This window comes from Sturnira hondurensis, unplaced genomic scaffold, assembly GCF_014824575.4.
Source record: "Sturnira hondurensis isolate 20B ecotype Veracruz unplaced genomic scaffold, ASM1482457v3 Scaffold0004136, whole genome shotgun sequence".
In the NCBI taxonomy this organism is placed as follows: domain Eukaryota; kingdom Metazoa; phylum Chordata; class Mammalia; order Chiroptera; family Phyllostomidae; genus Sturnira; species Sturnira hondurensis.
In genome coordinates, this window is record NW_028076767.1 from 14,659,164 (window position 1) to 14,686,849 (window position 27,686).

Sequence of the window (27,686 nt, forward strand, 5' to 3'; positions counted from 1 at the left end):
GGATTATTGCGAAGTCTTTCCAAATTTGGCCATCAACATTGCACTTTTATTATTCAAGGTTTTACTTTAAGCAACAGAATTTGTGAAAAATTAAGGTAGTTAAAAGTACTCCTTTATTTTCACTTTTAAAGTTATCTCAGAAAGCCTACATTTTTTACACATACTTCAGAGATAGAAATCTGGCTCTAACCTAGACCTTCTGCTACTTTTCTTACTTTTGCCCTTCCACATTTTAAAAATATTATTCAGTAGATATTTGAGAGCCCACTTTGGTTTAGGTATAATGGGTACAGTTTGTAAACAAGACAAAACAATCTCCCTTATTTATATTCAAGTTGGAGAATAGATAAAAAGTGAGTAAGTAAATACACATCATTTCAAGTAGTAATAAACGCTGTGGGAATCGGGGAGGATTAAGCCAGTGAAAGACAAGGGAGTCTGCTTCAGGAAGGATTTTCTTACAGATCCTAACTAAGGTGGCCTTACTTTGTTAGATCTGGGAAAGGCCTTAGATCTGGGAAAAGAGGCTCCTAGTGTAATGAAGGTAGTATGCTTGAGAATAAACAAGACCATCACTGGAGCTAGAAAGGAGTAATAAGGAGGACGAGAATGGTAGCAAATGATGTCAGAGAATTAGGTAGGAGTCAGATCATATAAGGCTTTACAGACCAAGGTAATGAGCAAATTTTATACTAAGCTTGACAAAGCCATGGGAGGGTTTTACAGAGATTATAGGGATCTGATTTTTTTTTTAAGGTTAGGGCTAATATTGAGAATAAACTGTAAGGGAATAAGAAGCAGGAAGAATAGTTGGGACACTACTACAGGCAGAAAGTACAATAGCTCAGGCCAGGGAAATAGCTGATAAAGTGGTGAATAGTAGATTTGGGCTGTATTTTGCAAATACAGCTCAAAAGATACTGATGTATTGAATTCATGATGCAAGGAGGAAACTACATCACCCCTAGTTTTTTGGTCTTAATACGTAGGCGAACGGTTGTGTTAAATATGGAAACTGGTTTCAATTTCATAAGTTGGTACAGTTTAATGTAAAAAAACTTTAACAATCTATAGTAACTATTATTTGTAACAAAATCATTGTCCCAAATAATTGTTATGCTATAATTGCTCCTAATTTAAAGTCAGGAGATACAATGACAATTTCTAAACAGGCACAAGCTCAGAAATGCCACTAATTTTAGCATTCCTTGGGGAGTCATTCCTGCAGCAGTTGTTAATGTGACGTCCCAGCACCAGCTTTCTATTTTCTGTATTCCTTCTACATTTATTTATTGGGATTCTTCTGTAAGAAGATTTTTCCCTTTTATTTATTTAATTTATTATGTTACTATAGATTCATGTATATTTTATTCTTTGGTATATAATCTGTTACTATCATCATTATTAATTTGTTGCCTCAAACTGTCTTCCAGCTTTGGCCTTGGGAGTGAAAGTTCCCAAGAGAACTTTCCAAGTTGGCTCCTGTGTCCTTTTGACCTGCCCATTCTTTTTTATTTTTTTAAACATCGAACTATATTTTTTAGGTTTATGGCACAATTATCTATTATACTGTGAAGATCCGAACGGGCATAACAATATCCCCTTAACTAATATCTGTGTTAATTAGCCTTATAGAGCTGTATGCTGCAGTGAGTTTAAAAAGAGGTCAGAGGCTATGTAATTCAACCCTCTACCATGCCATCATTCAGTTCTGGGTTAGTGCCAGTAGAGTAGGACTTACAACTTACAAGGCTGTATTTTTGTGATGGGATTTATAACTTCTTTTACACTGAGCAATAACCTAATCCTTATTTTATATATAACTATATATTCTACAAACTCAGCTATTTAACTTTTAAATGGTTAACAATAGAACTAAATAAACATTAGCTGAGCCTTCACCATTTTTCATATGACGTGGTTTCAAATTTCTCCCACCATCCTGGTAATTCTGCTATAAGTTCATTATACTAAGCCCTGGAGCTAACTACAAGAAGTGACAAGATGTGATGTCACTACAATAGTACCACTTTCCTGGTACTATTTTTTTTAAAACTTTTGTTGTGTTTTTTCCATTACCATTTAGTCTCCTTATACTCCCCTCCCCCAGCAATCCCCGCACTGAGTCCATGTGTCCCTTTTCCTTTTTGCTTAATCCCTCCACCCCCTAACCTTCCCGTAACTGTCATCCTGTTCTTTATGAGTCTGTCTCTATTTTGCTTGTTCAATTTGTTCATTCGATTTCACATACAAGTGAAATCTTATGGCATTTGTTTTTCTCTGACAGGTTTATATCACTTAGCATCGTGTTCTCCAGGTCCCTCCATATTTTTTAAAAATGCAGTCTAATATCATTTTAGCTATTTTGAAAGCCGCTTTCACTGATTTGCTTTCAAGAATCAATGACTAAAACCTCAAGTCTTCAACATGTGCTATTAAATGATGGTTTTCCTTTCATGTACTTATTTAATGGAGTTATTAAACCAAAGTCTAAGGTTTTTTAACTATAGAACCTCACCTTGTTAGATTTTAGCCCATTGATTGATCTTGTCTAGGTCTTGATTGTCATGCAATATATTTCTCCTATATATATTATGTCCCCTATGTTAATATATGTCATCAGTAAATATGACCCCAAATACTGTCATGCTAATTTGAAGAAGACAAATGCAGCAATCCTATATACACCAATGCAATTTAATAATCTTTCTAACAGAACAGATAGATGACTAATTCCTGAAACAATTACATGGGTATTACATATTGATGTGATAAATGTAAACATGTTCAGTGCTGGGAAGACTGGTCTAGGTAAAATACTCTAAAAGGAAGTTTGAAGTAGCATTGGGCAGGGAAGGGAGGTAGGCAAGACTGTAACAAAGATTAATTCCCTTTCATTTTGTTGTCAAAAGCAAAGTAGTGAGATGTATCTGAGTTTTATTTTACTCTCTAATCTCAGTTTCAGTTAAAAAATGACAACAGATAGTTTGCTACATGGCATTTAAATTTTTCTCATTTAGTACAAATGAACACATGAGAATATAAACATCAAATTTAGAATACTGCATATCTTGGGTATACAGTATATAATTCAACTGTATTTGGTTGTTTTAGCTCTTGTTGGATTCACAGTTGATTATTTTATGCTTAATACTTATTCAAATTCTAGAAAAGTTCATAATTTTAAAAGTTTAGTAAAATATTTGAATTTTATGTTTAGCATAACTGTAATTTATTCCATTTATTGGTTCATTGAAGCTCATGATAAGCAGGTAATAGTTGTGAAAGTGACTCAACCTGTAATTCTAAAGATTTATATAATTTTAAGTTTAGCAGATAAGCTGAGTTTATCACAATGTGCTTTCACTCTAACTGCATAATTATGTTGTGAAAGATACATTCTTCTCAAATACAAGAATGAGTGTAAAGAAACATCATTAACACTGTGGAATGAACTCTTTTTAAAATACAAAATAAGAGGAATTTTATAGTTATATACATTTTCATAATTATATAACTAGAAATTTTTATTGACAACACATTTTGAAAAGCCTCCAGGTTTTGCAAAAATTATGTATCTATGTTGCCTATATTATCAAAAAATAGGCATACATTACTTTCTTCATTTTATAATTTTTTTTAAATAGGAACAGAGAAGCCAGATGGTTTATTAGCTATCGTCCAAGAAGATACCAGTCTACCACCACTGCATGGAAACCTCCTATAGTAATCCTGCTTTGACACATTGGCCTATCAATGAATTATCAAACCATGTGCTTCTATCCTGGCATCTAACAACCATAGGAAGTATGTGAGAGGAACAAAGAGATTCACCCTCTTCCTCCTGTGCCTAGACACGTGAACCCTACACACTTGAAAAATAAGATCATCTGAGTATGTCAATTCCTCAAAAAATTGAACAGAATCACCCCATGATCCAGCAATTCCACTTCTGGGTATATACCCACAATGAGTGAAAGCAGGGTTTTGAAAAGATACTTGTACAACCCATGTTCATAGCATTATTCACAGTAGTTAGAAGGTGGAAGCAACCCAGGTGTCCATGGAAGGATGAATGGATAAACAAATGAGGTATATAAACACGATAGAATATTATTCACCTTTAAAAGGAAATTCTGACACACATTACAGCATTAGATGAACCTTGATGTCAATGCTAAGTGTGAAATAAGCCAGTCACAAAAGGACACATATTGTGTGATCCCACTTACATGAAATACCTACAGTGGTCTAAGTCATAAAGATAGAATGGTGGTTGCCTTAGGCGGGGGCAGGGAAGGGAAATGGGGAATTAGTGTTTAATGGATACAGAGTTAGGGAAGATGAAAAAGTTTCGGTGGTAATATGGTAGTGATGGTTGCACAATATAAATACTTAATACCATTGAATTGTACACCTAAAAATGCTTAAAATCATCTAAGGGTAAATTTGTAAAATAAGCATAATGGCTTAGCAAACAAAATAAAAAGGAAAACACCTTCCAAAGGTGAGACCTGACTGACAATGCTACCATTAATGAAAGAATGTTTCATATCAAGAGAGATATTTGTTAAAGAAACTTACAGTCCTCTGTAAGTTTGCCTCTGTAAAGGCAAATAACAGTGTATTTTTAGCACAATCCAACCTATGATGAAAGTAAGAGAAGTGTGTGACTCAAGTGGGAAGGGGTGCCTCAGGCTGAAAACATTAGTCATTAAAAGCACCAAACTCACTTATTTCTATTGCTTCCATTGAAATTTGGTCAAAACAGAGAAGGTGTGAGGACCAGCAAGTTAAACTATTGTTAACTCTGTCATTACATTTCTCATAAATGAATACATCAGTATAATGGTTTTTACATAGTTTATTAGCAAATTGAATGTGTGACTAAGTATTCCACAGTCCAGACACTTCTGGTAAACCAATTTCAAGCCTAGAAAAGAATCAGATATTGAAACCCAGCAATCACACAGGCAAGCTGTACCACCTTCCCCAAGCACACAGTTTCCATAATGCTGTATTGCAGTTACCTGTTATTAGACTTGGTTAACTGAAGGTAGAGAATAGATATTTTATCTCTAACAACTAATAAAGTTCCTAGCCCAAAGGGAAGAATCCGATACATATATGATGAAATCCAAATTAGTGAGACATAGTTTGAAAACAAATATTGTAAAGATTCTTCAGTAAATAACTTTCCTCTAAGGTTTACAGATGGAAAGTTAGACAATAACCGAGGCAAAATAAGCATGTATAGATTGATTTGGAATTTTCAATTCAAGCTGAAGTTACAGTGGTGAGGCCATATTTCGTGAGAATGCCCATGAGTACCATTCAAACTGAAGCAGGATAGGGACAAGGAAATACTTTAAAGTTGTTTTTGCAGCATTTTAGTAAGACAGAGTGTGCTTGCCCCACCCCGAACCGTGTGCACCCCAGATAAGCAAATATCTAACTACATCCTGCTTCTGTAACCTGCTTCGCGCCCTTTTAAAAGTAAGACCAACCCACAGAACGGGGCTCAGAATTTGGAGACTGCCTCCTCTGAGCCCGCGCGCCTGATAAAGAGTGCTCCGCCATCTTAACTGAGTGTGAGTGACTTTTCCGCAACATTTTGGTTCCCAGACCTGAACAAACCTCACATGAGCGGGCGACTTGCCTCCGGTGACAGTAGCCGAGCAGGGGCTCCGGTGGAGAACCTGGCCCCAGAGGAAGGAGCACGTGCCCCGGTATTTCGGGCTTTCTAGTGCGGGGACCCCTGCGCTGAGCCCTGGCCAGCCGGTACCGGACGGGCTGCAGGGGATTGGAGGACCACGAGACCAGAGGCACCAGGATCGGTAAGTGCCCCGGGACCGGACCCGAAATCGGAGAGAGATTAGCTATCTCTCGAACCTGCTAGAGACTCATTTTGAGTCATCGGACCTCATTCGGGGAGGAAATGTTTAATTTCCGCCTGTGAGTGTGATTTAAGTGAATATAAGTGATTGTTGTGTTTGTGGCCCCACGAGTCTGCAGACTTACGGGGTCTGAGTGGGCGCTAACCTGCGGTTCCTGTGTCAGATCATACGGCATATGGCTGGCAGCTAACCCCGACCTCTGCTGGGGCAGCCTTAGCCAAGACCACCACCTCGTGGGGGCAGGCCAGGTGGGCGCTTGTCTATACCCAAGCCTTCGTTTGTCTGTGCCGAGAGGGAGCAACGATGGGAGGGGCGCCCTCAACGGTCTTAGATTGTATGCTCCAAAATTTCAGTCGGTTTCAGGGGCAGGACCCCTCATTAGATCGATTGGTTAAAGACTTTTTATTCCTCGGAGTGGCCCACTTTCGGGGTAGACTGGCCCCCTGAAGGCACCCTGAATTTAAGTATTATTCGGGCAGTCCATCTAGTAGTGACAGGAAAGCCAGGACACCCTGATCAATTTGCCTACATCAATAGGTGGCAGGAGTTAGCCCAGGATATGCCTAAATGGCCCCAACAGTGCCGAAAGATGGCCCCCGAAGCGTTCAGGCGTAACTGAGATGGCGGGAAGCTGGTCCTGTTGTAAGAGGAAGACATGAAAAGAGGCTGGAGTTTTAGTAATGCGGGGGCCCAAACACCCCATCCATCAGGGACACCTGGACGATGACCCACCAGTCTACCAACCCCCGTAGAGCGGGTCCCCGTCAGCTCCTCCCGGACCAGAGACTCCACCCCCGCGGGATACGGGAGCCCCGACCAGGGAGAACCCCTCCCATTGCCGCTAGACTCAGACACCGTCAGGCCCTGCAAATGCCGCTAGGGGAAACCCAGGGGCCCGCACAGGTTGCCAATGATGGGACCCTGAGACCGGGCCCCATGATATTTTACTATCAGCCCTTTACCACCACGGACCTTTTGAATTGGAAGCACCACACTCCCTCATATTCAGAGAAGCCCCAGACCCTAATACATTTGATGGAATCCATTATGCAAACCCACCGGCCCACCTGGTATGACTGCCGCCAACTCCTGTTGACCCTCTTCAATACCGAGGAGAGGCGGAAGATTTTACAAGAGGCCCACCGGTATTTAGAGACCCATGCCCCACCCGGAACCTTAGATCCCATACAATATGCCCGGGCAGACGGCTGGACTGGGATTATAATACTGAACAGAGGAGGACAGCCCTAGAGCGCTATCGGGATGCCATTCTGCAGGGAATACGAGCAGGGGCTAGGAGACCCACTAATATGGCCAAGGTCTCCAGTATAATGCAGAAGCCAGACGAATGTCCGGGAGATTTTCTCGATTAAGAACAAAACTGAAATCCGGCTGTTAGAGGCAGTCTGGGAACCAACCCGAGTAGCAGAGATACACTGCAGAGGACATACGAAGGGCCAAACTGAAGCTGTAGGAAATCGGCTAGCAGATTGGGCAGCAAGAGAGGCTGCCAGAAAACCCAGGCCTCAAGTATCAGTCACTGGCCCTTTAATCAGTTCCCCTCTTAATAGCCAAGATTACCAGCCGGCAGAAGAACAACAGGCCATAGAGGTACGGACAATCAAACCCCAGAGGGCCTGTGGAGACTCCCTGATGGGCTCATTTACATACCTCAAAGCCAAGCAGGACAGGTGGTCCAGAACTGCCATACCCTAACTCACCTCGGAAAAACAGGGTTAGAAAACCTGCTTCGAAGGTATCTATACAGACCTAGCCTCCCCACTCTGTGTGCCAGTACTGCGGCCAGATGCATAATATGTGCCAAAAACAATGCCTCAGGAAACCACCGAATTCCGCCCGGGATACAACATCAGGGAACCCAACCCCTGGAAGACCTACAAATAGACTTGACTGAAATCAAACCAAGCTGGGGCTACAAATATTTGCTTGTACTAATATGTACCTTTTCAGGATGGGTCGAGGCCTTCCCCACAAGGACAGAGGAAGCTAGGGAAGTAGCCAGAGTCTTACTCAGGGAAATAATTCCTAGACATGGACTGCCTCTTAGCATGGGAAGTGATAATGGGCCTGCTTTCATTTCCCCGAGTAGTACAGGAATCAGCTAAGGCACTGAACCTGAAGTGGAAACTACTCACTGCCCATCGGCCCCAGAGCTCAGGAAAAGTAGAAAGGATGAACAGGACATTGAAAGAGACCTTAGCAAAATTATGTCAAGAAACTGGATTACCCTGGACTGATTTACTGCCCATAGCTTTACTCGGGGTGAGGAACACCCTGAACCAGACAGGGTATACCCCTTATGAATTAGTATATGGAAAGCCTACTCCAGTGACAAGGATAACTAAGAGCACAAATATGCCAGTATAAGGAGAAATAGCACAGAGGAGATATTTAGAACAACCGGGGAAAACCTTAGATCAGATAAGGGAAGCCAGTTTAGGGTTTGAACCCAAGCCTCGAGGGGGGCCAGTGCACCCCCATCATCCAGGGCAATATGTTTGGGTAAAAGACTGGAAAAAGGAACCCCTCCATCCTGTGTGCACAGGCCCACACCTAGTTCTTTTAACCACTCCCACTGCCTTAAAGGTTGCAGGAATACTGTGGATCCATCATTCCCGGGTGAAGGCGGCGGCCCAGCCAGACCCACCGCAGGAGGACGCCGCCGAGACACCACCACTCTGCCGCTGAAACTGCGACGACACGGACCAGCCATGGCCAAACAGTGGGAATAATACCTACAGACTGAGATAGACAGATACCCAGATGAGTTCCTAGTCCCCAACATACTGGTAACCGGGATCCTAGGTCTGGGCCTGGGACCCACCACAACCTGAGGAGTGGACACTAGGAGAAAACATTGGGAGTAGTATAGTTTTATTTTACTGTATAGCCTCTGCCTTTCTTGGAATCTGTTGCTTACTATAACGTTATGTATCTGCTAGGTTTAATCATCTTAGTCAAGCTAACCTTAGGAATTGACGAGGGAAATTCCTCGTGGAAATTTTATGTTAGGGAGACCTATAGGAAGGGCGAGAACATCATCACACACAATGTTAAAGTATACCCCTGCCCAGAAGGTGGATGTGACCCTGGCACGGTGATCCCTCTCCCTTCACAGGAACTGAAAAGCTTGGACCGGTGGGTCTGGTTTAGGAGCCCCTTTATTTGCCTACTAGCAGATCAAACCCAAGACTACTGCAGGTGGTGGCCAGAAACCTATGGGGGTTGCCCTTACCGAAGCTGCCAAGGTCATGGTACAAACGGCAGGGAGATTCTGCTAACTATAAAAAACCCAAATGACAAAATATGGGAAAAAGGAGTAACAGGGAAATTATATGCCAGCAACCTCCACTCTGGGCCAGTAGGGGACATTTACATATATAGAGCACAAGAAGTAACCCACCCAGGCCTAAAGGTAATCCAACAGGCACAACAGGCCATCACAGAGAGAGAGAAAGAGATCACCGAGCAGTTTCGGGATTCAGAAAAGCCCTTTTCGTAGATAAGCTTGATACAGGAAGGGACAGAGTTATTAAATTTATCTAGCCCTGGGAACTATACTGATTGTTTCCTATGTGCCTCTCTCACCAGACCACCCTTGACAGCTGTCCCAGTATCAGGAACTCCCAATACCGCCGACAGCTTCCTGGCATCTCCAGCCCTTTCCGGAGTTCCTCTTTACCTAGTTAATGAGACACAGTACAACCAGATCTGGTGCACCAACACACTGTTTGCTATTCTAAGAAGCCCACCCGGGCTTTTCTTCTGGTGCAACGGGACCCTTTCCCAGGTCTACAACTGTAGTAAAAGAGAACTCTGCGCCTAGTAGCCCTAGCCCCCCGGTTAGCCCTCTACCAGCCAGGGGAACTTAGTGGCCTCCTTACTCCTACAAGAGAAAAGCAAGCAGTGTTCCTACCACTGTTAGTAGGACTTACCTTCACTACTTCCATAGTTGGGACCAGTATAGGAGGGACTGGACTAGCAGTAAGCCTCCAGTCAAAGCAACAGTTAAGGGATGAACTAAATGAAGCCACGGAAGCCACCACTAACTATGGTATCATTACAATGTCAGATAACATCACTGGCACAAGTAGCACAGAACAGACGAGCCCTAGATTTACTCACTGAAGAAAAGGAGGGACCTGCCTATTTTTACAGGAAGAATGCTGTTTCTATATTAATGAGAGTGGGATAGTTGAGGAAAATCTTAATAAATTAAAAGAGATACAGAAAAGACTAAAGACCTCTGACTACCCATCCCAAGGTACCACCCGGTGGCAGTTCACCCTGTTCTCCTTACTAGCCCCGATCCTTGGCCCGCTTTTAATCCTATTCTTAGTCTTAACTTTAGGACCATGTTTACTCTGGACCCTACTACAGCAGTTAGAGGCCACAGTCGTCTGCAAGGCCACAACCAAAATACTCTCTCCAGCAATACCAATATCAAAGAGTACAGACAGGTGATGGTAAGACTAGCAAAGAAGCTGTCTAAGCATCAAAGGGGGAATGAAGCAGGATAGGGACAAGGAAGTATCATTTTAAAGTTGTTTTTGCAGCATTTTAGTAAGATAGAGTGTGCTTGCCCCACCCCGAACTGTGTACACCCCAGATAAGCAAATATCTAACCGCATCCTGCTTCTGTAACCTGCATCTTGCTCTTTAAAAGTAAGACCAACCTGCAGAACAGGGCTCAGAATTTGGAGACTGCCTCCTCTGAGCCCCCGGGCGTAATAAAGAGTGCTCCGTCATCCTGAGTGTGAGTGACTTTTCTGCAACAAAACCACATGATTTGGTCTAATGAAAGCCAAGACCTGTCTCAGAGAGAACCCTTTCCCCCAGTAACTTCTCTAGTGCAGTAAAGAAGATGGAAGATGTATACCTTCACTTGTCAAATAAGGTGCCATTTCTTTCTTACATGCAATCAAAGGAAGAATAAAATTCCTTCCTAATGTGTCCGGAGCTCTGCTGTTTCACATAACGTAACACTCAGACTCAACATCAGCTGAAGATGCCCAGATGAGGAATCTACCAATGATACTAGCACACACAACAAAGGTAACTCTTGACAACACAGGAGAGCATCAGGCCACATCTGCTCAACATAATTCAAATTGCAAGAAAAAACGATGCCACATATGAAAGGCTCTGTGTTCAGGCTAGATTCCAGTGCATACTACAAAACAACTTCTAGCCTATTATACCAAATTGGATAGGATGACTAATTTTTTAACCTTTAGATCTTAATTTTTTTCCCCTCTTTGGGGTCAACAATACAGCATAGGGGAAATAGGAGTTACTCTATCTTCTACCAATTAAGAAAACAGACTCCAGAGGCAGATGGCCTGACTTCTAACTCTGCACTTACTAGCTGTATGACCTGAATGTCACCCAGATTCTATGGACCAGTTGCCTTGTGTTTAAAATGAAGTCAGTAACTACCTCATGGGAGGGTGAAATAAATTAATCTGCAACAGTGCCCTGCACATAGTGACACTTTATTGTTAATTGTGGTTATTATTGCCACAGATAAACGAAAATACTGGAAAACATGAGTTACACATAAATAACTTTCCAAACATTCTGGTAACTAGGAATTTACATGTCTGTATCTACCACTAGACTATATCTGTGACTTCCTGATTGTGATTTATTCATCTTTTCTTTTTACCAAGAACTTAACACTGCAAGGCACAAGTATATGTACCAGCTGTGCCAACCTTGCGTTTATAAGGTCCTTGCTTAATAAAACCTTAAAGCTTAGCAGAGAAGAAGAAAGCCTCGGGATAAATCTATTCGAACAAATGTAATAAGCTTACATACCAATCAAAGAAAAAAAATGGAGGTGCAAGAATCTGAAGACATACTATGCTGAAGTTGTTTGTGTACACAGGGCAAAGACCACATAATGTATTGCAAAGATAGGATATTAACTTTTTTATAAGTGAATATTCACCACAACCCCCTTCTTATTCTTCATTACAAAAACAAACCAGCCCCACATCTTTTACTTCAAGTGAAGTAGGAGTAACGTTTTACTACTTTCTGACCAGAAACGCTTTGGTTCTCTGGGAGCCCCATACAAGTCCTTGCGGGCGCCCCGAGTTTCCAGTCTCTTAAAATACTAAATATCTCAAACCACACCGTTCAGTTGGGTGAGAGTTCTTCCAAGATAGAACGACGAACAATCTACCAATCATTTTCTCACAGGGGCGTCCGAATTCCAGCCAAATAATTTTTTTCTTCTCATGTAGCAGTGTTCAGAACTTAATGGTATGCTGTTAGACAAATCTGTGTTCTGCCTCCGCCAGATCACTCACTAGCCCGCTGACCTTACAGAGAAGTCTTGTTACCTAGAAACCTGGGAGAAAATGTAGGAGCTCAGGCACAGCGTCTAGGGCAAAGCTAAGGATTACGTCTACATTTACGCTGAGTTAAGAGTGACGCCCTCTAGGGTAACCGCAGCTGGCTTGACAACAGGACGCGACACCGTACTGGTGACGTCATTTCCGGAGCGCCCAGGTCGGGCTTTATAGCGCCGGAGAAAGGGCACTCCATCCGTCGCTACTCGGGAACGGAGAGGAGAACTAACTGCTGTTGTTCACCGGAGAGGTGGGTGAATGCTCACCCCTGCCCGGTTTTGCACGCGTGGGGAAGCGGTTCTAGACCGAGTCCCTCGCCTTCTTACAGCGGATAGCGCTGGCCAAATCCCCAGGTTCACTTGGGAGCCTTCTTAACCAAAAGAAAAGTGCTGTACTTGGCACAAGCTGCCCTGCGTGGATTCAGTGATTGCACATCCAGTTTCTCAGGGTGTGTCTGTCTGAGCAGCACTCCCCCAGCTGTTCTCTGTGGTCGATCATATCCAGCCCCTGGATGCCCCAGTGGAACAATAATATTTCCAATATCTATTCACTGTTGTTTCCATGCTGTCAGTAGTGTAGTAGGGAAAAGGCCTACCTAGTAAACACCCAGAGAATTTTAAAAAAGTGATTTGGGAGCATGAAACTAGATACATGGCAGTGTGGAAGTACCAGGAGGGGCCTTTAGTGATGGACTGCTGTTATTTTGGAAAAAAAATAAGATTTGAGAAGATCTCTGTTGTGATAAAGCTGTGGCAAAAAGGTAGATTTAATTAGAAAAGTTGTAATTAATGGATAAAATAGGTAGGAAGTTGCAGTCTCTTTAGTGGAGATGTGGTTCGTTTAAGATAAGCTGTATGAGAACACCTGTTTCTAAACTAGATGACTAAATCTTATTTTGAGTGTGTTTTGTGTGTACTCCGTTTTCCAATGAAATGATTAAATTTTATTTTGAAGAGTGTTTCCTGAAAATGGAATGCATTTATTTTTACTGTTCCATTTTGCCATAATTTTAGCTGTCAAAAATAAACAGCATTTCCCAAAGGACTATTCTATGCTGCTAGTTTACCGTAATACAGCTTTTTAATAAAGAATAATGAGTTGTTTGGTAAGAAGAGCATGAAAACAATAGTAATGAAAAACCAATCTCACTGTCCTGTTTCCCCCCTTGAAGACCATTCTATTCATTCATACTGTTCTTTATATTATATAAATTATATAATTATACAACAGGTTGTTATAGCCTTTAAAGATTTTTGCTGACTTTTACAAAACTTTCCTATAATTTTATAAACTCTATATTGAAATATAAACCGAGCTTTCAGAATTTTGCTTAACTAAATGTGCTAGTGACTCATGTCATTTCCAAATAATATTTAGTTTGTTTCTTTAATTCTTTTCCAGGAATTATCTATAGAGTAAGTATGCTAATATTGAATAAGACAGCAGGAGTTTTTTCTAAACCATCAAAAAGGAAAATTTATGAATATGTAAGAAGTTTTAATTTTCATCCTGGAAAAGTATTTCTTCATAAACTAGTGCTGGGAATTGAAACCAGTTGTGATGATACAGCAGCTGCTGTGGTGGATGAAACTGGAAATATTTTGGGAGAAGCAATACATTCTCAAACTGAAGTTCATTTGAAGTAAGTAGACATTATCTTGGTGGTACTCACTTTTTTTGGAAAAAAGTAAAATAATTCTTTTGCATGTATCATCTATAAAAGTCAAATTTTAGGAGCAAATTTCTTCTTTAACTTTTTTAAACCTCTCAGCCCTGGCTTTTAAGGCTCTCCACAATAAAGTTTAAACCTTAGCTAATCCTGCTGACACAAAGAAACTAAGCTCATTCCCAACTCCAGTATTTATCCGTGACTTCCCCTTGGCAATGCCCTTCCTCTTTTGTTCACCTGTACGTATCATGTTGCCAACTGCTGTCTTAGGAAAGCCTGACTTCTAACCTGTGTTAATCACTGAAAACAAAAAATTCTATTCACATTTATATACATAACTCATGTTGGTACTGTAAGATTAATGGATTATTGTATTGAAGCACAGAATGGTGCAAGTTTTATAAACTAAGATGTTTCCAGAGGACCACCAGGCAAGCTACATAAATAAGTGGGCTGGATATGAAGTGGAAAATATCTGGAGCAAGTCAGTACTTAGCTCCAGCCAATTATTGCCATGCAGGTATATAGACCCTGTATTATTTGATCATAAAAATTTTCAAAAAAAAAATGGAAATCCAGAATGTTACTGTAATATCTCCAGATTTTTAAAATTAGTAGCTAATTCAAAATATGTTGAAGCACTGTACAAATTAAAAATGCCTTGAAGTGCTCAATTTAAAACAGATGAAGAGTGGTATTTTGAGATTGCAGAATTATATTTTGATTATGAATTAGGCATTTGGTATTGGCTGCTTTAAGGCAAGTTCTTCATCCTCTCTAATTCTGTTTTACATCCATAAAGTGGGAAGGATGCCTACCATATAGGGTTGTGGGAAATATAATAGAAATAATACAGAATATTATAATTAGAAATAATGTAGGTGAAGAGACAGAATAGGCCTTGAGTGGTTACATAATATGTGAAAGTGACTGGCAGGTGTTATAACGTAAGGCCTAGTGAAGTATTAGAAAGTCCTTGCCTTCAGGAAGCTAACCTAATCTCTAAGATATGACATACAGTTGACCCTTGAACAACATGGGTTTGAACTGTGCAGGTCCATTTATGCATACATTTTTTTTCAGTAAATATATTGGAAAATATTATTGGATATTTGTGACAGCTTGAAAAAACTTGCAAATGAACCACACAGCTTAGAAATATTGAAAAAACAAGAAAAACATATGTCATGAATGTATAAAATATATGTAGATACTAGTCTACTTTATCATTTACCACCATAAAATCTTTTACTATGCAAATCTACTATTAAAAAGTTAAAATTTATCAAACTTATGAATATATTTATAGACCATACACTGCCATTTGTAGTTAGGAGAAATGTAAACCAACAAAGATGAAATAATAAATCATAACTGCATAAAATTAACTGCAGCACATACCGCACTACTGTAATAGTTTTGTAGCCACCATCTGTTGCTATTGCAGTTGCTCAAATGTTGTATCTGCTTGAAGTGCTTTTGTCTCTGATACCTCTACATAGCAGGTCATCTCTCTGGTAAATTGGGTATCATGGTAGAAAGAGATCTACTTGGGATTCTTGTGTAGTTTTCACTGTGTTTAGTACAGTATCATAAACCTTGAATAACACCAGGGGACCCATGTGAAGTGCCACTAGTGATGCTGGAGGTGCTCCAAGCAGAGAAGAGTTATGACAGTACAGGAATAAGTTGGATTGCTTCATATATGTCTAGATATGCCTGCCATTTTAAGGTAAATGAATCCAGTGTAAGGGCCATTGTTAGAAAAAAAATCACGAGACTGTTGCTGCACCTATGTCAGTAGTTGTAAATATTTTGCACTTCTTAGGAAGTACCTTTTTATCTCGTATTGAAAATACAGCTTTTATGTGGCTGCAGGACTGCTATAAGAAAGGCATACCTATAGAAAAAGTGAAGTCATTACCTGACAACTTAAAGTAAAATGAAGGTGAAGGATCTAAAGCTGGAAAATTTAATGCCTGCATTGGATGATTTGATCATTTTAGAAAGAGTTTTGGCTTAAAAAATGACAAGATGGCCAGTGAAGCAGCTTCTGTTGACCAAGAGGCAGCAGATGAGTTCCCAGATGTTAAGAAAACCATTGAGGAGAAAGGATATCCACCTGAACAGGTTTTTAATGTAGACAGAAGTACCCTATTCTGGAAAAACAAAATGCTACAAAGGACAGTTATTAGTAAGGAAGAGAATGAGCATCAGGATTTAAAGCAGGAGGGGATAGGCTTAACTCTACTGTTTTATGTAAATACAGTTGGATTTATGATCAGGATTAACCTTATCTATAAAGATGCTAACACCCAAGCCTTGAAGGGAAAAGATAACCATCAGCTGCCAGTCTTTTGGTAGTATGACAACCAGAAGGCCTGGATGATGAGGACCCTTTTTCTGGAATGGTTGTCCCTGAAGTCAGGAAGTACTCTGCCAGTAAGGGACTCACTCTTAAAGTTCTTTTGATACCACTCAGAAAGCTGTGAGTTTAACGCTAAAGGCATCAAAATGATCTGGTTGCCTCCCAATACAACATCTCTAATTCAGCCTCTAATCCAGGGTATGGGGGTAAGGGGAGGGTGGGTTATTAGGGCCTTTAAGCCTCATTACACATCGGACCCTGTGGAAAGTATTGTCAACACTGTGGAAGAGAACCCGGATGGGAGAGAATCTCATGAAGGTCTGAGGGATTGCACCATTGAAAATGCCATTGTTAGAGAAAAAGCTGTGATAGCCTTCAAGCGCAAAACATAAATTCCTGCTGGAGAAAACTGTCCAGATGTTGTGCATGGCCTTGTAGGACTTAACGGCAGCCAATCAAGGAAGTCATGAAAGAGGTTTCATGTGCAGCAAAAAAGGTGGGGATGAAGAGTTTCAAAATGTGGATCTTGGAGAAAATCAAGAGCTAATAGATACCACACCACAGGAATTAACAAACGACACCCTGATGGAGATGAGTGCTTCCAAACCAGTACCAGATAAGAAGATGCAGAAGAAGCAGTGACAGAAAACACATTGACATTAGGTAATCTGGCAGAAGGGTTCCAGTTATTCAAGACTGCTTTTCACTTCTTTTACGGCATGGACTCTTCTATAATACGGAAACTGTAATTAAAGCAAACAGTGGAAGAAGGATTGGTGCTTACAGAAATATTTTTAAAGAATGAAAAAGGAAAAAGTCAGACAGAGCGATGATGTGTTTCCATAATTACATCAACTGTGCCTGCCTCTCACTTCCCCTTCCACTTCAACCTTGACTGCCTCCGCCACCCTGAGAGAGCAAGGTTGCCCTCTCAGCCTCCTCTTCCTCCTCCTCAGCCTACTCACCATGAAGACAATGAGGTTAGAGACCTCATCCTTTGGATCCTTTACAGTGATCCACTCCATTTAATGAATAGTAAATAATCATGCTGTACAGTTAATAAACTTACCTGTTGTATATGTGTATTTTCATGTGAATCTAATAACTGTACGCCAAGAACGTATGAGACTTCTCTGTATCATCATCTCTTAAGTATTATTCCTGTAGAACATCGTATGCAAGACCTGCATTGCAGTGGCTAGCCTACCCATACTTAAGCATAAGGTGAGTGATATTTAACATAAACTTAATAATGTGTTAGTTTTCTTACTGGTGTATAACTTAGCTTTCAGAGAATTACGGTACAGTATGCCCCTCTCCCATCATTGAAAAAACTGCAGTTCAGCCAATCACCAGAGGCAAATGTCTTTTTTGAAATGTAACCATGTTTTTAAAACAGTATTATGAATATGGTTATTGTACTGCATACCATAACAATTTTATAACCATTCATTATTGTATAGGCTAGGCTATTGTGATGCAATTGTGTCCATTATGTGAGACTACTATAGAGCAATCACATTGCTGCTGCTTTGTTATCAGTGCGTGAATCATTGTACCCTATAAATAAATGAAATTTTCTCATAGTATCTTTTCATTTTTAATGTCTAGTATTAGTAATATGTATAAATCTGCAATGTTCTGTATCACATAAGACAATATTGATGTGTAGGTGTGATAGATGATTCATATCTTGTAAACAGACATAAACTCATGGTACCAATAAATACAGCACAGTACTACAAATGTAGTTTCCCTTATTATTTTTTAATTACATTTTCTTCTCTCTAGCTTACTTTAAATATTTAATACATGTACAAAATATGTGTTAATTAACTGTTCGTGTTATTAGTAAGGCTGCCAGTAGTAAGCTATTAGTAGTAAAGTTTTGGGGGAATCAAAGTTATGCATAGATTTTCGACTGCATGGAGGCTGGCCCCTCCAACCCCTGCACTGTTCAACGGTCAACTGTATTAAGTTAATATTCATTGTATGCTCCTACTGAGGATTTTTAACTTCTGTGTAGAGATCTAGAAGATATTCCACATCAAATTAGCTTGAAGGTCTTTTCAAGAGTCGAGGTACATGTCAAAGACCCTATATTTTATTGCTCTGCTTCTCCATCACATGCTGGCAATTTTTTTGCTGGCAACTTTACTTCCTAATTGTTTGTTTGTGACATTTGGAGTGATTAACCACTGTCTGTCCTACATGGATCAAAAATCAAAATTACCGACTCAGCACAAACTTTATTTCAGGATTGCAAGCTGTCTGCTCTCCTGCTGTGACTTCAGTGCAGATTCTGTTTTATCTGTTTGCAGAAATTTACTTTCTTTACAAAACTCTTCATATTTCTGTTAGTACTTCTTTACTCCCAGTCATTCCAGCTAAGTATCTGAATCATCTCTGATGCCTTTGTCTCCTTTCCTCTTATATCCAATTAATTATTACAGGTTTCCAGGCTCTCTCCCCCTGTGTCTTTATTCCCACAATCACTAGATTAAGATGTAATCACCTTACACTTCTGCACTAACTTTAAGTCTTTAAAAATCTTACCACCGCAGAGACATTAATTTCCCTAAAATCTAGTTTTATCCTGTCATTTCTGTGTTCAAATTTCTTCCTTAAAATGCCTCTCAAGATTATTTTGGTTATTTCTTTTATCAGCAAACAAATCAGTAGGAGTTTTTTGGACAACTTTAAATAAACATTGTATACCCTTAATTTAGCACTACATCCTGAGTTCTTATAGTGTGCTGCATTCAATATAAGACACATTTGAAAATACTTAACTAACATTTTTAGCTATGTAATGATTAAAAACCGTATCTTCAGCTATAATATGTATTTTTTCTTCCTATTTTACAATCTTAAAATTATAAAAAGCTTTTTAATAATCTCTTTCAGAACAGGTGGAATTATTCCTCCAGTAGCTCAACAGCTTCACAGAGAAAACATTCAACGAATAGTACAAGAAGCTCTGTCTGTCAGTAAAGTCAGTCCAAGTGACCTCTCAGCAATTGCAACTACCATAAAACCAGGACTTGCTTTAAGCTTGGGAGTGGGCTTATCATTTAGCTTACAGCTGGTTGATCAGTTGAAAAAGCCCTTTATTCCCATTCATCATATGGAAGCTCATGCACTTACTATTAGGTTGACAAACAAAGTAGAATTTCCGTTTTTAGTTCTTTTGATTTCTGGAGGCCATTGTTTGTTGGCATTAGTTAGAGGAGTTTCAGATTTTCTGCTTCTTGGAAAGTCTTTGGACATAGCACCGGGTGACATGCTTGACAAGGTAATTAAGAATTAATTTCTCTGTTCTTTTTTAAGGTGTCAGTTTCAGTTAAATAGTAATAGCTGCATTAGTATCATTCACCTAAATATTTCTGAATGATCTATTAGACTGAAAAACGTATGTGCAGTAAAACAAGAAAAACTAGTACCTAGTTTACAAAAGATTCTTTCATATCCGTTCCAAATAAAATGGTAAGAGGTTTACATCAACACATAAGGGCTCAAAGAGTTTGCAAATACAGTTAGGTTTTTAATCTGCTAAGATAATGTATGTGCAAGAAAGCATTTTTGTGAAGTGTAAAGTACTAGAAAATGTGAAATGTGAGGGTAAAGATAACATGAGAATATCGAAGATACACAAAGTTCTAAGGTTAAACATCATAGTTGCTGACGCGATCACCAGGCAGGTTTCTTTTTCCTTTGTTTTAGAATCCTGCAGAGCCTAATGCCATACAAAGAAATCCTGCTGCCAACAGCTGAAATGATTGGAATAAATGAGATGTGAAAACTCATCTCACTTTTGAAGTTTTTATTCTTGAAGTTCAGCATTAAGGGGTCATTGCTAACTTCAAATCTATTTTCCATACCCAGTAGAAGAGCAAAAGTAGATAAGGAGACAGTGATGAGCCATTATTGATCAGATTGTCAGAAGTAAAAGTAGAGCATGTATTATCCATTCAGGGTTTTGTGTGTTTTTCATTTCCTTTGCATTTTTATTTCAAAGGAATGTGCAATTTTATGACTCATTATAAAATTTTTGTTTGCTTTTGATAGGTAGCACGAAGACTCTCTTTAATAAAACATCCAGAATGCTCCACCATGAGTGGTGGGAAGGCTATAGAACATTTGGCTAAACAAGGAAATAAATTGCATTTTGATTTCAAACCTCCCATGCAACGTGCTAAAAATTGTGATTTTTCTTTTTCTGGACTTCAACACGTTATAGATAGGACAATAACACAAAAGGAAAAAGAGGAAGGTATGTTTATAATTAGTAAAGTTAGACAGATAAATAATCCTGGGTTTTTGCCTAAAACTGCCTGCTCGTTTCTGCAGGTATTGAGAAGGGGCAACTTCTGTCTTCAGCTGCCGACATTGCTGCTGCAGCGCAGCACACGACAGCTTGCCACATTGCAAAAAGAACACATCGTGCCATTCTGTTTTGCAAGCAGAGAAACTTGTTATCTCAAAATAATGCGGTACTGGTAAGTTTTCTCATCTCATTTTGGAATAGTAACACTTCACTGTTCGATACTTTTCTTCCAAGAACTTAACTGACCCTATGCATAGGATGAAAACGCCTTTATGCCATACACTAGACCTGACTATGAAATTTCCAGATAAAGCTAACATCCATTTCTTGTACTGGTGTGGCAGCTTTATGGGATATGTACAGCCTATGTGGCAAAACAGTCCAAGCCGCATCTTCTCATTGAATTTAAAAAGACGGTTTACAATAAGAAATGAAATGCAGTAACTGTTTTCATTATTTTTCGAAAAATAGGGTGATTTCCTTAAAATTTATGTTCTTTGATGAAATCCTTTTAATGTGTTTAGAGCCTTTCAATAAACTTCTTATTTAACTATATCTTAAACTTAATTGTTTTGAAAATTATAAAGTGAGACTATTTAAATGATGGTATATTCACAAAATTGAATATCAAAGATGACAGTTTTTTAAGGATTATGTAATAAAAAATGCTTATAAGTAAAAACTTCAGGGTCTAAAGCATTGTACTATGATTATAATTAGGAAAAGTTTAGAAGAAAATATACAAAAAGTGGTAGTAGTGATTATAGGCTGATAAATTTTGGTGATTTTTTATACTCCAAATTTTTATTGTAGAGATATATCAATTGCTGATTATTCATCTATTAAAATGTGATCTTTTTACTGTATAATATAGCTAACAGCTTGGCTCATATCCATATGTAATATTTGTTTATTCTGATCTTCTCAATTACTTCAGGTTGTATCTGGAGGAGTTGCAAGTAACTTATATATCCGAAAAGCTCTGGAAATTGTGACAAATGCAACACAGTGCACTTTATTGTGTCCTCCTCCCAGACTGTGCACTGACAACGGCATTATGATCGCGTGGTAAGCCACGAGATATATGTGCTTCCCTCATAATTATGTACATATTGCCATTTCATCGTGCTAAATCTTCTTCTTTTAAATTTTGGGCTATTTACTTTGTTTCAATGATTCTTATTTAGGAATGGTATTGAAAGATTGCGTGCTGGCTTGGGCGTTTTATACAACACAGAAGGCATCCGTTATGAACCGAAGTATGTAGAACCATTCATATCTTTATGCAAGTTGCATTATAAAAGTCAAAGCCTTGGGTGAAAGGTTTGTAGGAACAATTATAATTGAAACATTATACTTTCCACCCCCAACAAGGTGGGGGCGGAAACAGGGGAGAGAGGTGGGAAGGGCTGGGGTAGGGGAAAGGCAGAAAACTATGCTGGAAAATAACAATAAAAATAAATAAATAAATAAATAAATTGAAAAAGTCTAAGCCTGGATGTTGCTTTTATATATGAGGTTTTCACTGACATTCTGGTTACATTAATTTATTTCATGAACCTAGGAGGTAGATACCTTATAAGAAATATGTTTGCTACAATTTCAAGTTATAAAAAATTTGACAGATCTTTTTTTATTGATTTTTATTTTATTTTTTTTAGTTAATTCTTGTTCAAGTACAGTTTTCTGTCCCTCAATCCCATCCCAGTGACAGATCTTAAGTTAGAAACATTATAAGGTGAGAATTATAAAATGATGATTTTTTTATTTGGAACCAGAATGGAAACCCTATGGCCTGACGTTTGCAATGTCAAGACCATCTCAGAAACAGCTAGTTTGCTGGGAAACAAAAAGCATTTGGGTGTGAGACTGGGCTATGTCCTTCTATGTGCAGCTGAGTAATGGCCCAAGTTTTCTGCAAGCCTTAGTTTATCTCCCTAATCAAAGTTCCGAAGAATAGCACAGTTATTCAGTTTATTATCAAGTTCTGGTCTAAGTTAATTCAAGAATAGCAAAAATAGTGAAGGATGATTGTGTTTCATAATCTAACATTGGTTCTCTTTTTAACATTGGTTCATCTGATGTTTTACAACTTTTTAGCATTGTGGTCCATCACTACAGCTACATGAACCACAGACTCCTATGGCTGATTGTAAATGAACTGAGTTTAGTTAGTAATGGCAGAAGAAACCCTTATGTCAGTGGCTTGGTCTTTTGTAGAATATATCTGATCCAGTGGTGCCTTCTTTGGGCGGTGTAGAGGCTGGAGACAATGGCTTTTTCCAGGTTGGGCAACATAGTGAAAAAGCAGGAATCTGCAGCCAACATTACTTACTAAGGAAGAACAAATTAAGAGGGTGGGATCTGAGACCTCTCCTGCCTGTACTGACAAAGGAAGGGGGAAAAGAAGCTCAACTTTGAAACCTCAGAGAAGAATCAATGGAAACCTAGGGAAATTCTAAAGTAGGAGTGGATGTAGTTTTGACTTCAGGTATATGGTAAATTGTTTTTGCCTTTTTAGCATCATAGAGAATTATAAGGCTTTTAAAAAATCTTCCTACTTCATTTTGTTTTTATTTATCTGCAGTATTTGAGAGCCATAGAATTATTTCTTTCGAAACATCTCAATCCCCAAAGTCATTGAGTTGTATGTATTAAATATGTATAGCTTTTTACATGTCAAGTATACATCAAAGTGGCTAAAAAACTCTCAAAATTTAGGTTTTTTATTAGTGAAACTCGCCTTTCTTCATCCATTCTTCTGGTTTGAGGTCCTGTTGTATTTATATGTATCGAGAATTATCACTCCATACAACTAACTGTAAATTAGATACACCTATTTTTGTTAAGAATTCTAAGCAAATAGTCTGCAGACTAGTGACAGGTCAGGAAGCAAATATTTGAAATAATGTGTTTGGTCTGATTATCATGCAGATGCCCTCTAGGAGTAGATATATCGAAAGAAGTTGGAGAAGCTGCCATAAAAGTACCACGGTTGAAAATGAAGATTTGACTTTTGCTTTTCAAAAATCCCTGAAGGTAGTATGTCAACAGTTGTAGTTTTTTTGTATATCAGATTGTAGAAGATATATAATATGTTGACGGACACTTTCTTTTGTTATTCCTCTTATATTTGATTTTTAACCTGCTCTTCTGAGAGACTACAATAAAATGTTATTGTCTTATAAGAGAAGATAAATTTTGAAATAAAAAAATAAAGTAAAACATCTTTTGGGGGAAAGGATGTACTAATATTGGCAGATAGAAGAAACAAACCTATAGGAAGAAATACAGTGACTCTGCTGAATTCTGGCCCCAGGTTACACAGGCCGAGATCTATCTTCCCCTTTTTCCTATCAGAGTAGCAGAAGCTGTATCTTTGGCTTCTGCTGAAAATTAGCCTGACTTTTCCAATGAGAGAACAGTTTTAGAAAGGGAGCCAGGTCAAAGTTGTGTCAAGTTGTACAATTCTAAATCAAGACAAAAGGTGACATCTAACAGAATGTATGTTATTAATTATAAAAATTTTTAAAAATATGTTACATAGGTATGTTCTCTGGAGCAAATGGAATGTCTGTACATTTCTTAAGACCCATTTGGGACTTTAAAAATAAGAAATGTGACATGCAAGTAATCCCTCATTGTGTATTGCACTTTTTAGATGACCACATATATTTATTTTCATTATTTTGGAAATGTTATTTAATTGATTAAAATAGATGAGGTGAAAAGGGCTTTGGTTTTATTTTTAGATAATTTCCTAGAAACTGCATACTGCAGATATCATAATAGTTTATCACTTTTCTCTGCCTAGATTAAAGTAGGTTTGACTCTAAGGACAATGCCACAGACTGTTTAGTGTCCTTTGAGAGGATTTGCCAGTAGAGATTTATAGAATGTCATCCACACAGGACAAGTTAACTTTCTAGTTAGTGACTTGCTTTATATAGAAACTAGGAGATAAGGATATAAATCTATAATAAAAAGATTTCTTATTTTAATCCTGCCTTCAGGTGACTTCCCTTTGGGGAAATTCCTTAAGTTATTTTCTTTAGAATTGTGATCGTAGAGTATTGCTTTATGATCATCCAGTTTATAGTGGAAATAGAAAACATACTTTATATGAAGGAACTTACAGAAATAGCCAATTTATAATGCTTTGCATTTCTTGATGTTGAGATATAGGTTTGATGGAATTGGTTCACAGATATTTAAAAGAAACAATTAGTTTGTGAATTCACATTTTATATTTGAACTTGTGTTCTGTATAATGTGGATCTTAATTCAAAGAGAAGTATAATCCTTTGCTGTGGCTATTAGAATCAGGGTGCATATAAAGTATAGAAGAAAATTGACCAAAAGTTCTTACCACTATCACAAATATTGTAAAATAGGGATATCTATAATATAAGTTGTTAAATTTATAAGCATACATGTCAAAATTGGGTTCATGATATAAGTAAGAGAAACTATAGATAAGGAAAATGAGCAAATTCTGGACCCATTCATATCTTGAGCCCTTTCAGTACTTAGCCACAGGAATGAAGAATAGAAGAAGGAAAGATGGAAAGGAAAAGGAGAAACATTGCGCTCTATATCAGCAAGGACATGTACCAAATTTAGCTTATAGTCTGGTATGAGGCAAGCAATTTGCTAAAAACTTTCTGTTGAGAGGCCTTTCTCATCTTAACACGTGATTTTAAAAAACAAAAGGAAATGCAACATAACAAAAATAATCTTTACAGGGAGGAGGGGGCTGTACTTGAAGAGAACACAATAAGTATTAGAAGTAGTAGGGTGCCTGGCTAGGCCAAGATACTCAGGTAATGTCTATGCTGAAAATAAAGAAATGCTGATCCTCATACCTGAAAATACTCTTAAAATACAGTACTTAGCTTACCTGAAGATAGTTGCAAAGCTAAAGTTTGCTATCTAAAGGCTTTTTTAAAAGTCTATATAGGCTTAATATTTCCTTTGATATTAATTCTTATTTTTAATGGTACTGAATAAATGACATAGTTTCTTAATTATCCCTTTCTAATATAAAGTAAGCCATCCCCCCACCACAATTCCTATATTTTAGTCCATCCACCAGAAAGTTGTGACTCACAGCAATTAAGAGAATATAGAATTGTATTTGAGGATTAAAGAGGTCTCGTATTGTGTAGTGGTTAAGAGCACAGGCTTTGGACTCTGGCACATGGTGAAGTCTAAGTACATGTAGCTGCTGTCATCACCATCTTTCCTGTTGTGTTAAGGCGTGTTGGGGAAAATAACCGCTCATTAATAGATAAGTTCAATGCAGGAAGGCATATGAAGATACTGAGCAAAGTGGACAGAGAAAAAGGGGGTCCTCTAAAGGGTCCAGTGGAGCCCAGCTTGCTTTCATGTGTCACATCTATGAGCTGCTGTAACATAGGAGAAGCAGACATACAACGAAACCTCTCTGGGCCGAGACACCATGTGATTCTACGCACAGAGAATATCGCCCTTTCCAGCTGTAAACCAGAAGTTCTCGACAATGGAGAGTGGTCAGTGCTGTTTGCCACAGTTGTAGCCATATTTTTGTACATGATGGTCAATGAGTTCAGATTTTCTTTTAAATAAAATGTTTTAAAGGTATACTTTTAGAAGCCTCATGCATTTGTGGAATTTATCATTCATTAAATATCTTAAGGTATTACAATGAGTGTTAACATGTGAGCTACTTTGAATCAGGCCTCTTTAGCACAGCATACCAATTAAAAAACACTTATAACACTTTATACAAATACTAAGTATGCCACTCATGTCAGTTCCTATATTTTAATAGTTTTAATTTCAGGCATTCTATTTCAGAAAATTGTACCTATTTTTTGCAACTATAACTCTACCAGAGTTTAATTCCAGTAGACGTGCTAAGGGAAATCTGTTAAATATCAGTATCAAGAACTTCCATTAAAAAAGATTACTTAGTTATGTTGTGTGTATTTTACCACACTTAAAAATTAAAAAGATTTCTCAGGAATCCTTTCATGCTAAAATGCTTTTATTAGCCTTCTGTGGGTTCCAAATCAGCTTTCTGTTCGTGTTTTCCAAGTTTGTTCAAAAACACTATTCTTGGTCTTGATACTTTTATGATATCTGATGACATTGCAGATGAAAAGGAAAAAATATTATGAGAAACAGTGGTCTTTTTTGCTGCTTTGAAGAGTCCCATGAAGTTAGTTACAGGAGGCAATAAAGTCAAAGAATCTCTTGGTTGAATTTTAGGTGTTAATTTTCTTCTGTGCTGTTTTCCTAAAAATTAGAGAGCCACAATTAAATGTCTGTTTCTTAAGCCTAAGAAACCTAGGTATGGTCTTACTGCCTTTAGTTCTACAGAGTTCTATTTTCTTTACATCAGTAAAACACACTAAGAGAATAGATCAGTAGCTTCCAGATTTTTAGATGTCAGAGTGCAGAAATCTTTGGGGACCAAATATATGATTGCCAGCTTTTTATTGTGCCAATTGGCACTTAATAAAAGAACAAATACTCATTATTTTAAATATTATTTTGTAAAAGAAGATATTTTAACAACAAAAAATTGTAAAAGGCATTATTTCAAAGTGGCAGACTTTATCAGAAACTTGCTACCTTGTCTTTATTTTGTCTTATTTCCACAAACCTGTGAAAACTTCTTCAGACCATTACTGGTACAGACTGTTATTTAGAAATCAGTATTAAAGTGAAGAAAGAGTAAGACTAACTAAAGAAGTTATACAGAAAAACAGACATTCATCTGCCCATGACATTCAGAAATAGAACCTCCCGTATATGTAGCTTCCCTCCAATACTCCCTGCAAACTGAAATTTTTCTTCTTTTGTTCTCTCTCCCTAATTTCTCTCTTTCCAGTTTTAACTAAAGCAAACTGACTTCTGAGTGATTCTATGCTTGCTTTTGACTTGAGGACAATATACCGAGTAAGACTGAATTTGGTCCTACATTAAACACATGTGAACAAGCATGTATGTGAAATCAGTGAGTAATTTGTTTTTCCTATTATATGTCTGATAGGCATTG

General features: G+C 38.3%; 2 protein-coding genes and 1 long non-coding RNA gene across 4 annotated transcripts in view; 2 read left to right on the forward strand and 1 right to left on the reverse strand.

Annotated features, from left to right (window-relative positions):
* Positions 1–4,997: 4,997 nt before the first annotated feature.
* On the forward strand, positions 4,998–10,670 carry LOC118985311 (uncharacterized). The gene is made up of 2 exons (XR_005066095.1): positions 4,998–5,837; positions 8,505–10,670. It is a non-coding gene; the product is annotated as an uncharacterized LOC118985311 (long non-coding RNA).
* A 1,772-nt stretch (positions 10,671–12,442) lies between these two features.
* Positions 12,443–24,992, forward strand: OSGEPL1 (O-sialoglycoprotein endopeptidase like 1). 2 transcript variants are annotated; one of them, XM_037043771.1, is made up of 8 exons: positions 12,443–13,037; positions 13,679–13,919; positions 19,222–19,609; positions 20,383–20,587; positions 20,665–20,813; positions 21,579–21,709; positions 21,829–21,900; positions 23,576–24,992. In XM_037043771.1, exons 1-8 carry the CDS (start codon positions 12,929–12,931, stop codon positions 23,652–23,654), a joined length of 1,374 nt encoding a protein of 457 aa, XP_036899666.1. In that variant the 5' UTR covers positions 12,443–12,928; the 3' UTR covers positions 23,655–24,992. The 2 variants fall into 2 exon arrangements, with proteins under 2 accessions (XP_036899666.1, XP_036899667.1); XM_037043772.1 differs by lacking the exon at positions 12,443–13,037 and adding an exon at positions 16,216–17,538 and having other exon boundaries at positions 13,832–13,919.
* A 1,669-nt stretch (positions 24,993–26,661) lies between these two features.
* Positions 26,662–27,686, reverse strand: part of ANKAR (ankyrin and armadillo repeat containing) — a 62,439-nt gene continuing 61,414 nt past the window's right edge. The window contains exon 24 of the mRNA XM_037043774.1: positions 26,662–26,920. Within this exon, the coding sequence (XP_036899669.1) occupies positions 26,673–26,920 (248 nt within the window). The 3' untranslated portion in view covers positions 26,662–26,672. The remainder of the gene's footprint in view (positions 26,921–27,686) is intronic.

What these genes read in the sequence shown, in the direction of transcription:
- OSGEPL1 (XM_037043771.1), top strand. Translation starts at nt 12,929, where the DNA reads ATGGCAGTGTGGAAGTACCAGGAGGGGCCTTTAGTGATGGACTGCTGT. An exon ending in CAAACTGAAGTTCATTTGAA is followed by an intron (nt 13,920 to 19,221) that starts GTAAGTAGACAT and finishes AATCTCTTTCAG; the next exon opens with AACAGGTGGAATTATTCCTC. An exon ending in ACAAAAGGAAAAAGAGGAAG is followed by an intron (nt 20,588 to 20,664) that starts GTATGTTTATAA and finishes TCGTTTCTGCAG; the next exon opens with GTATTGAGAAGGGGCAACTT.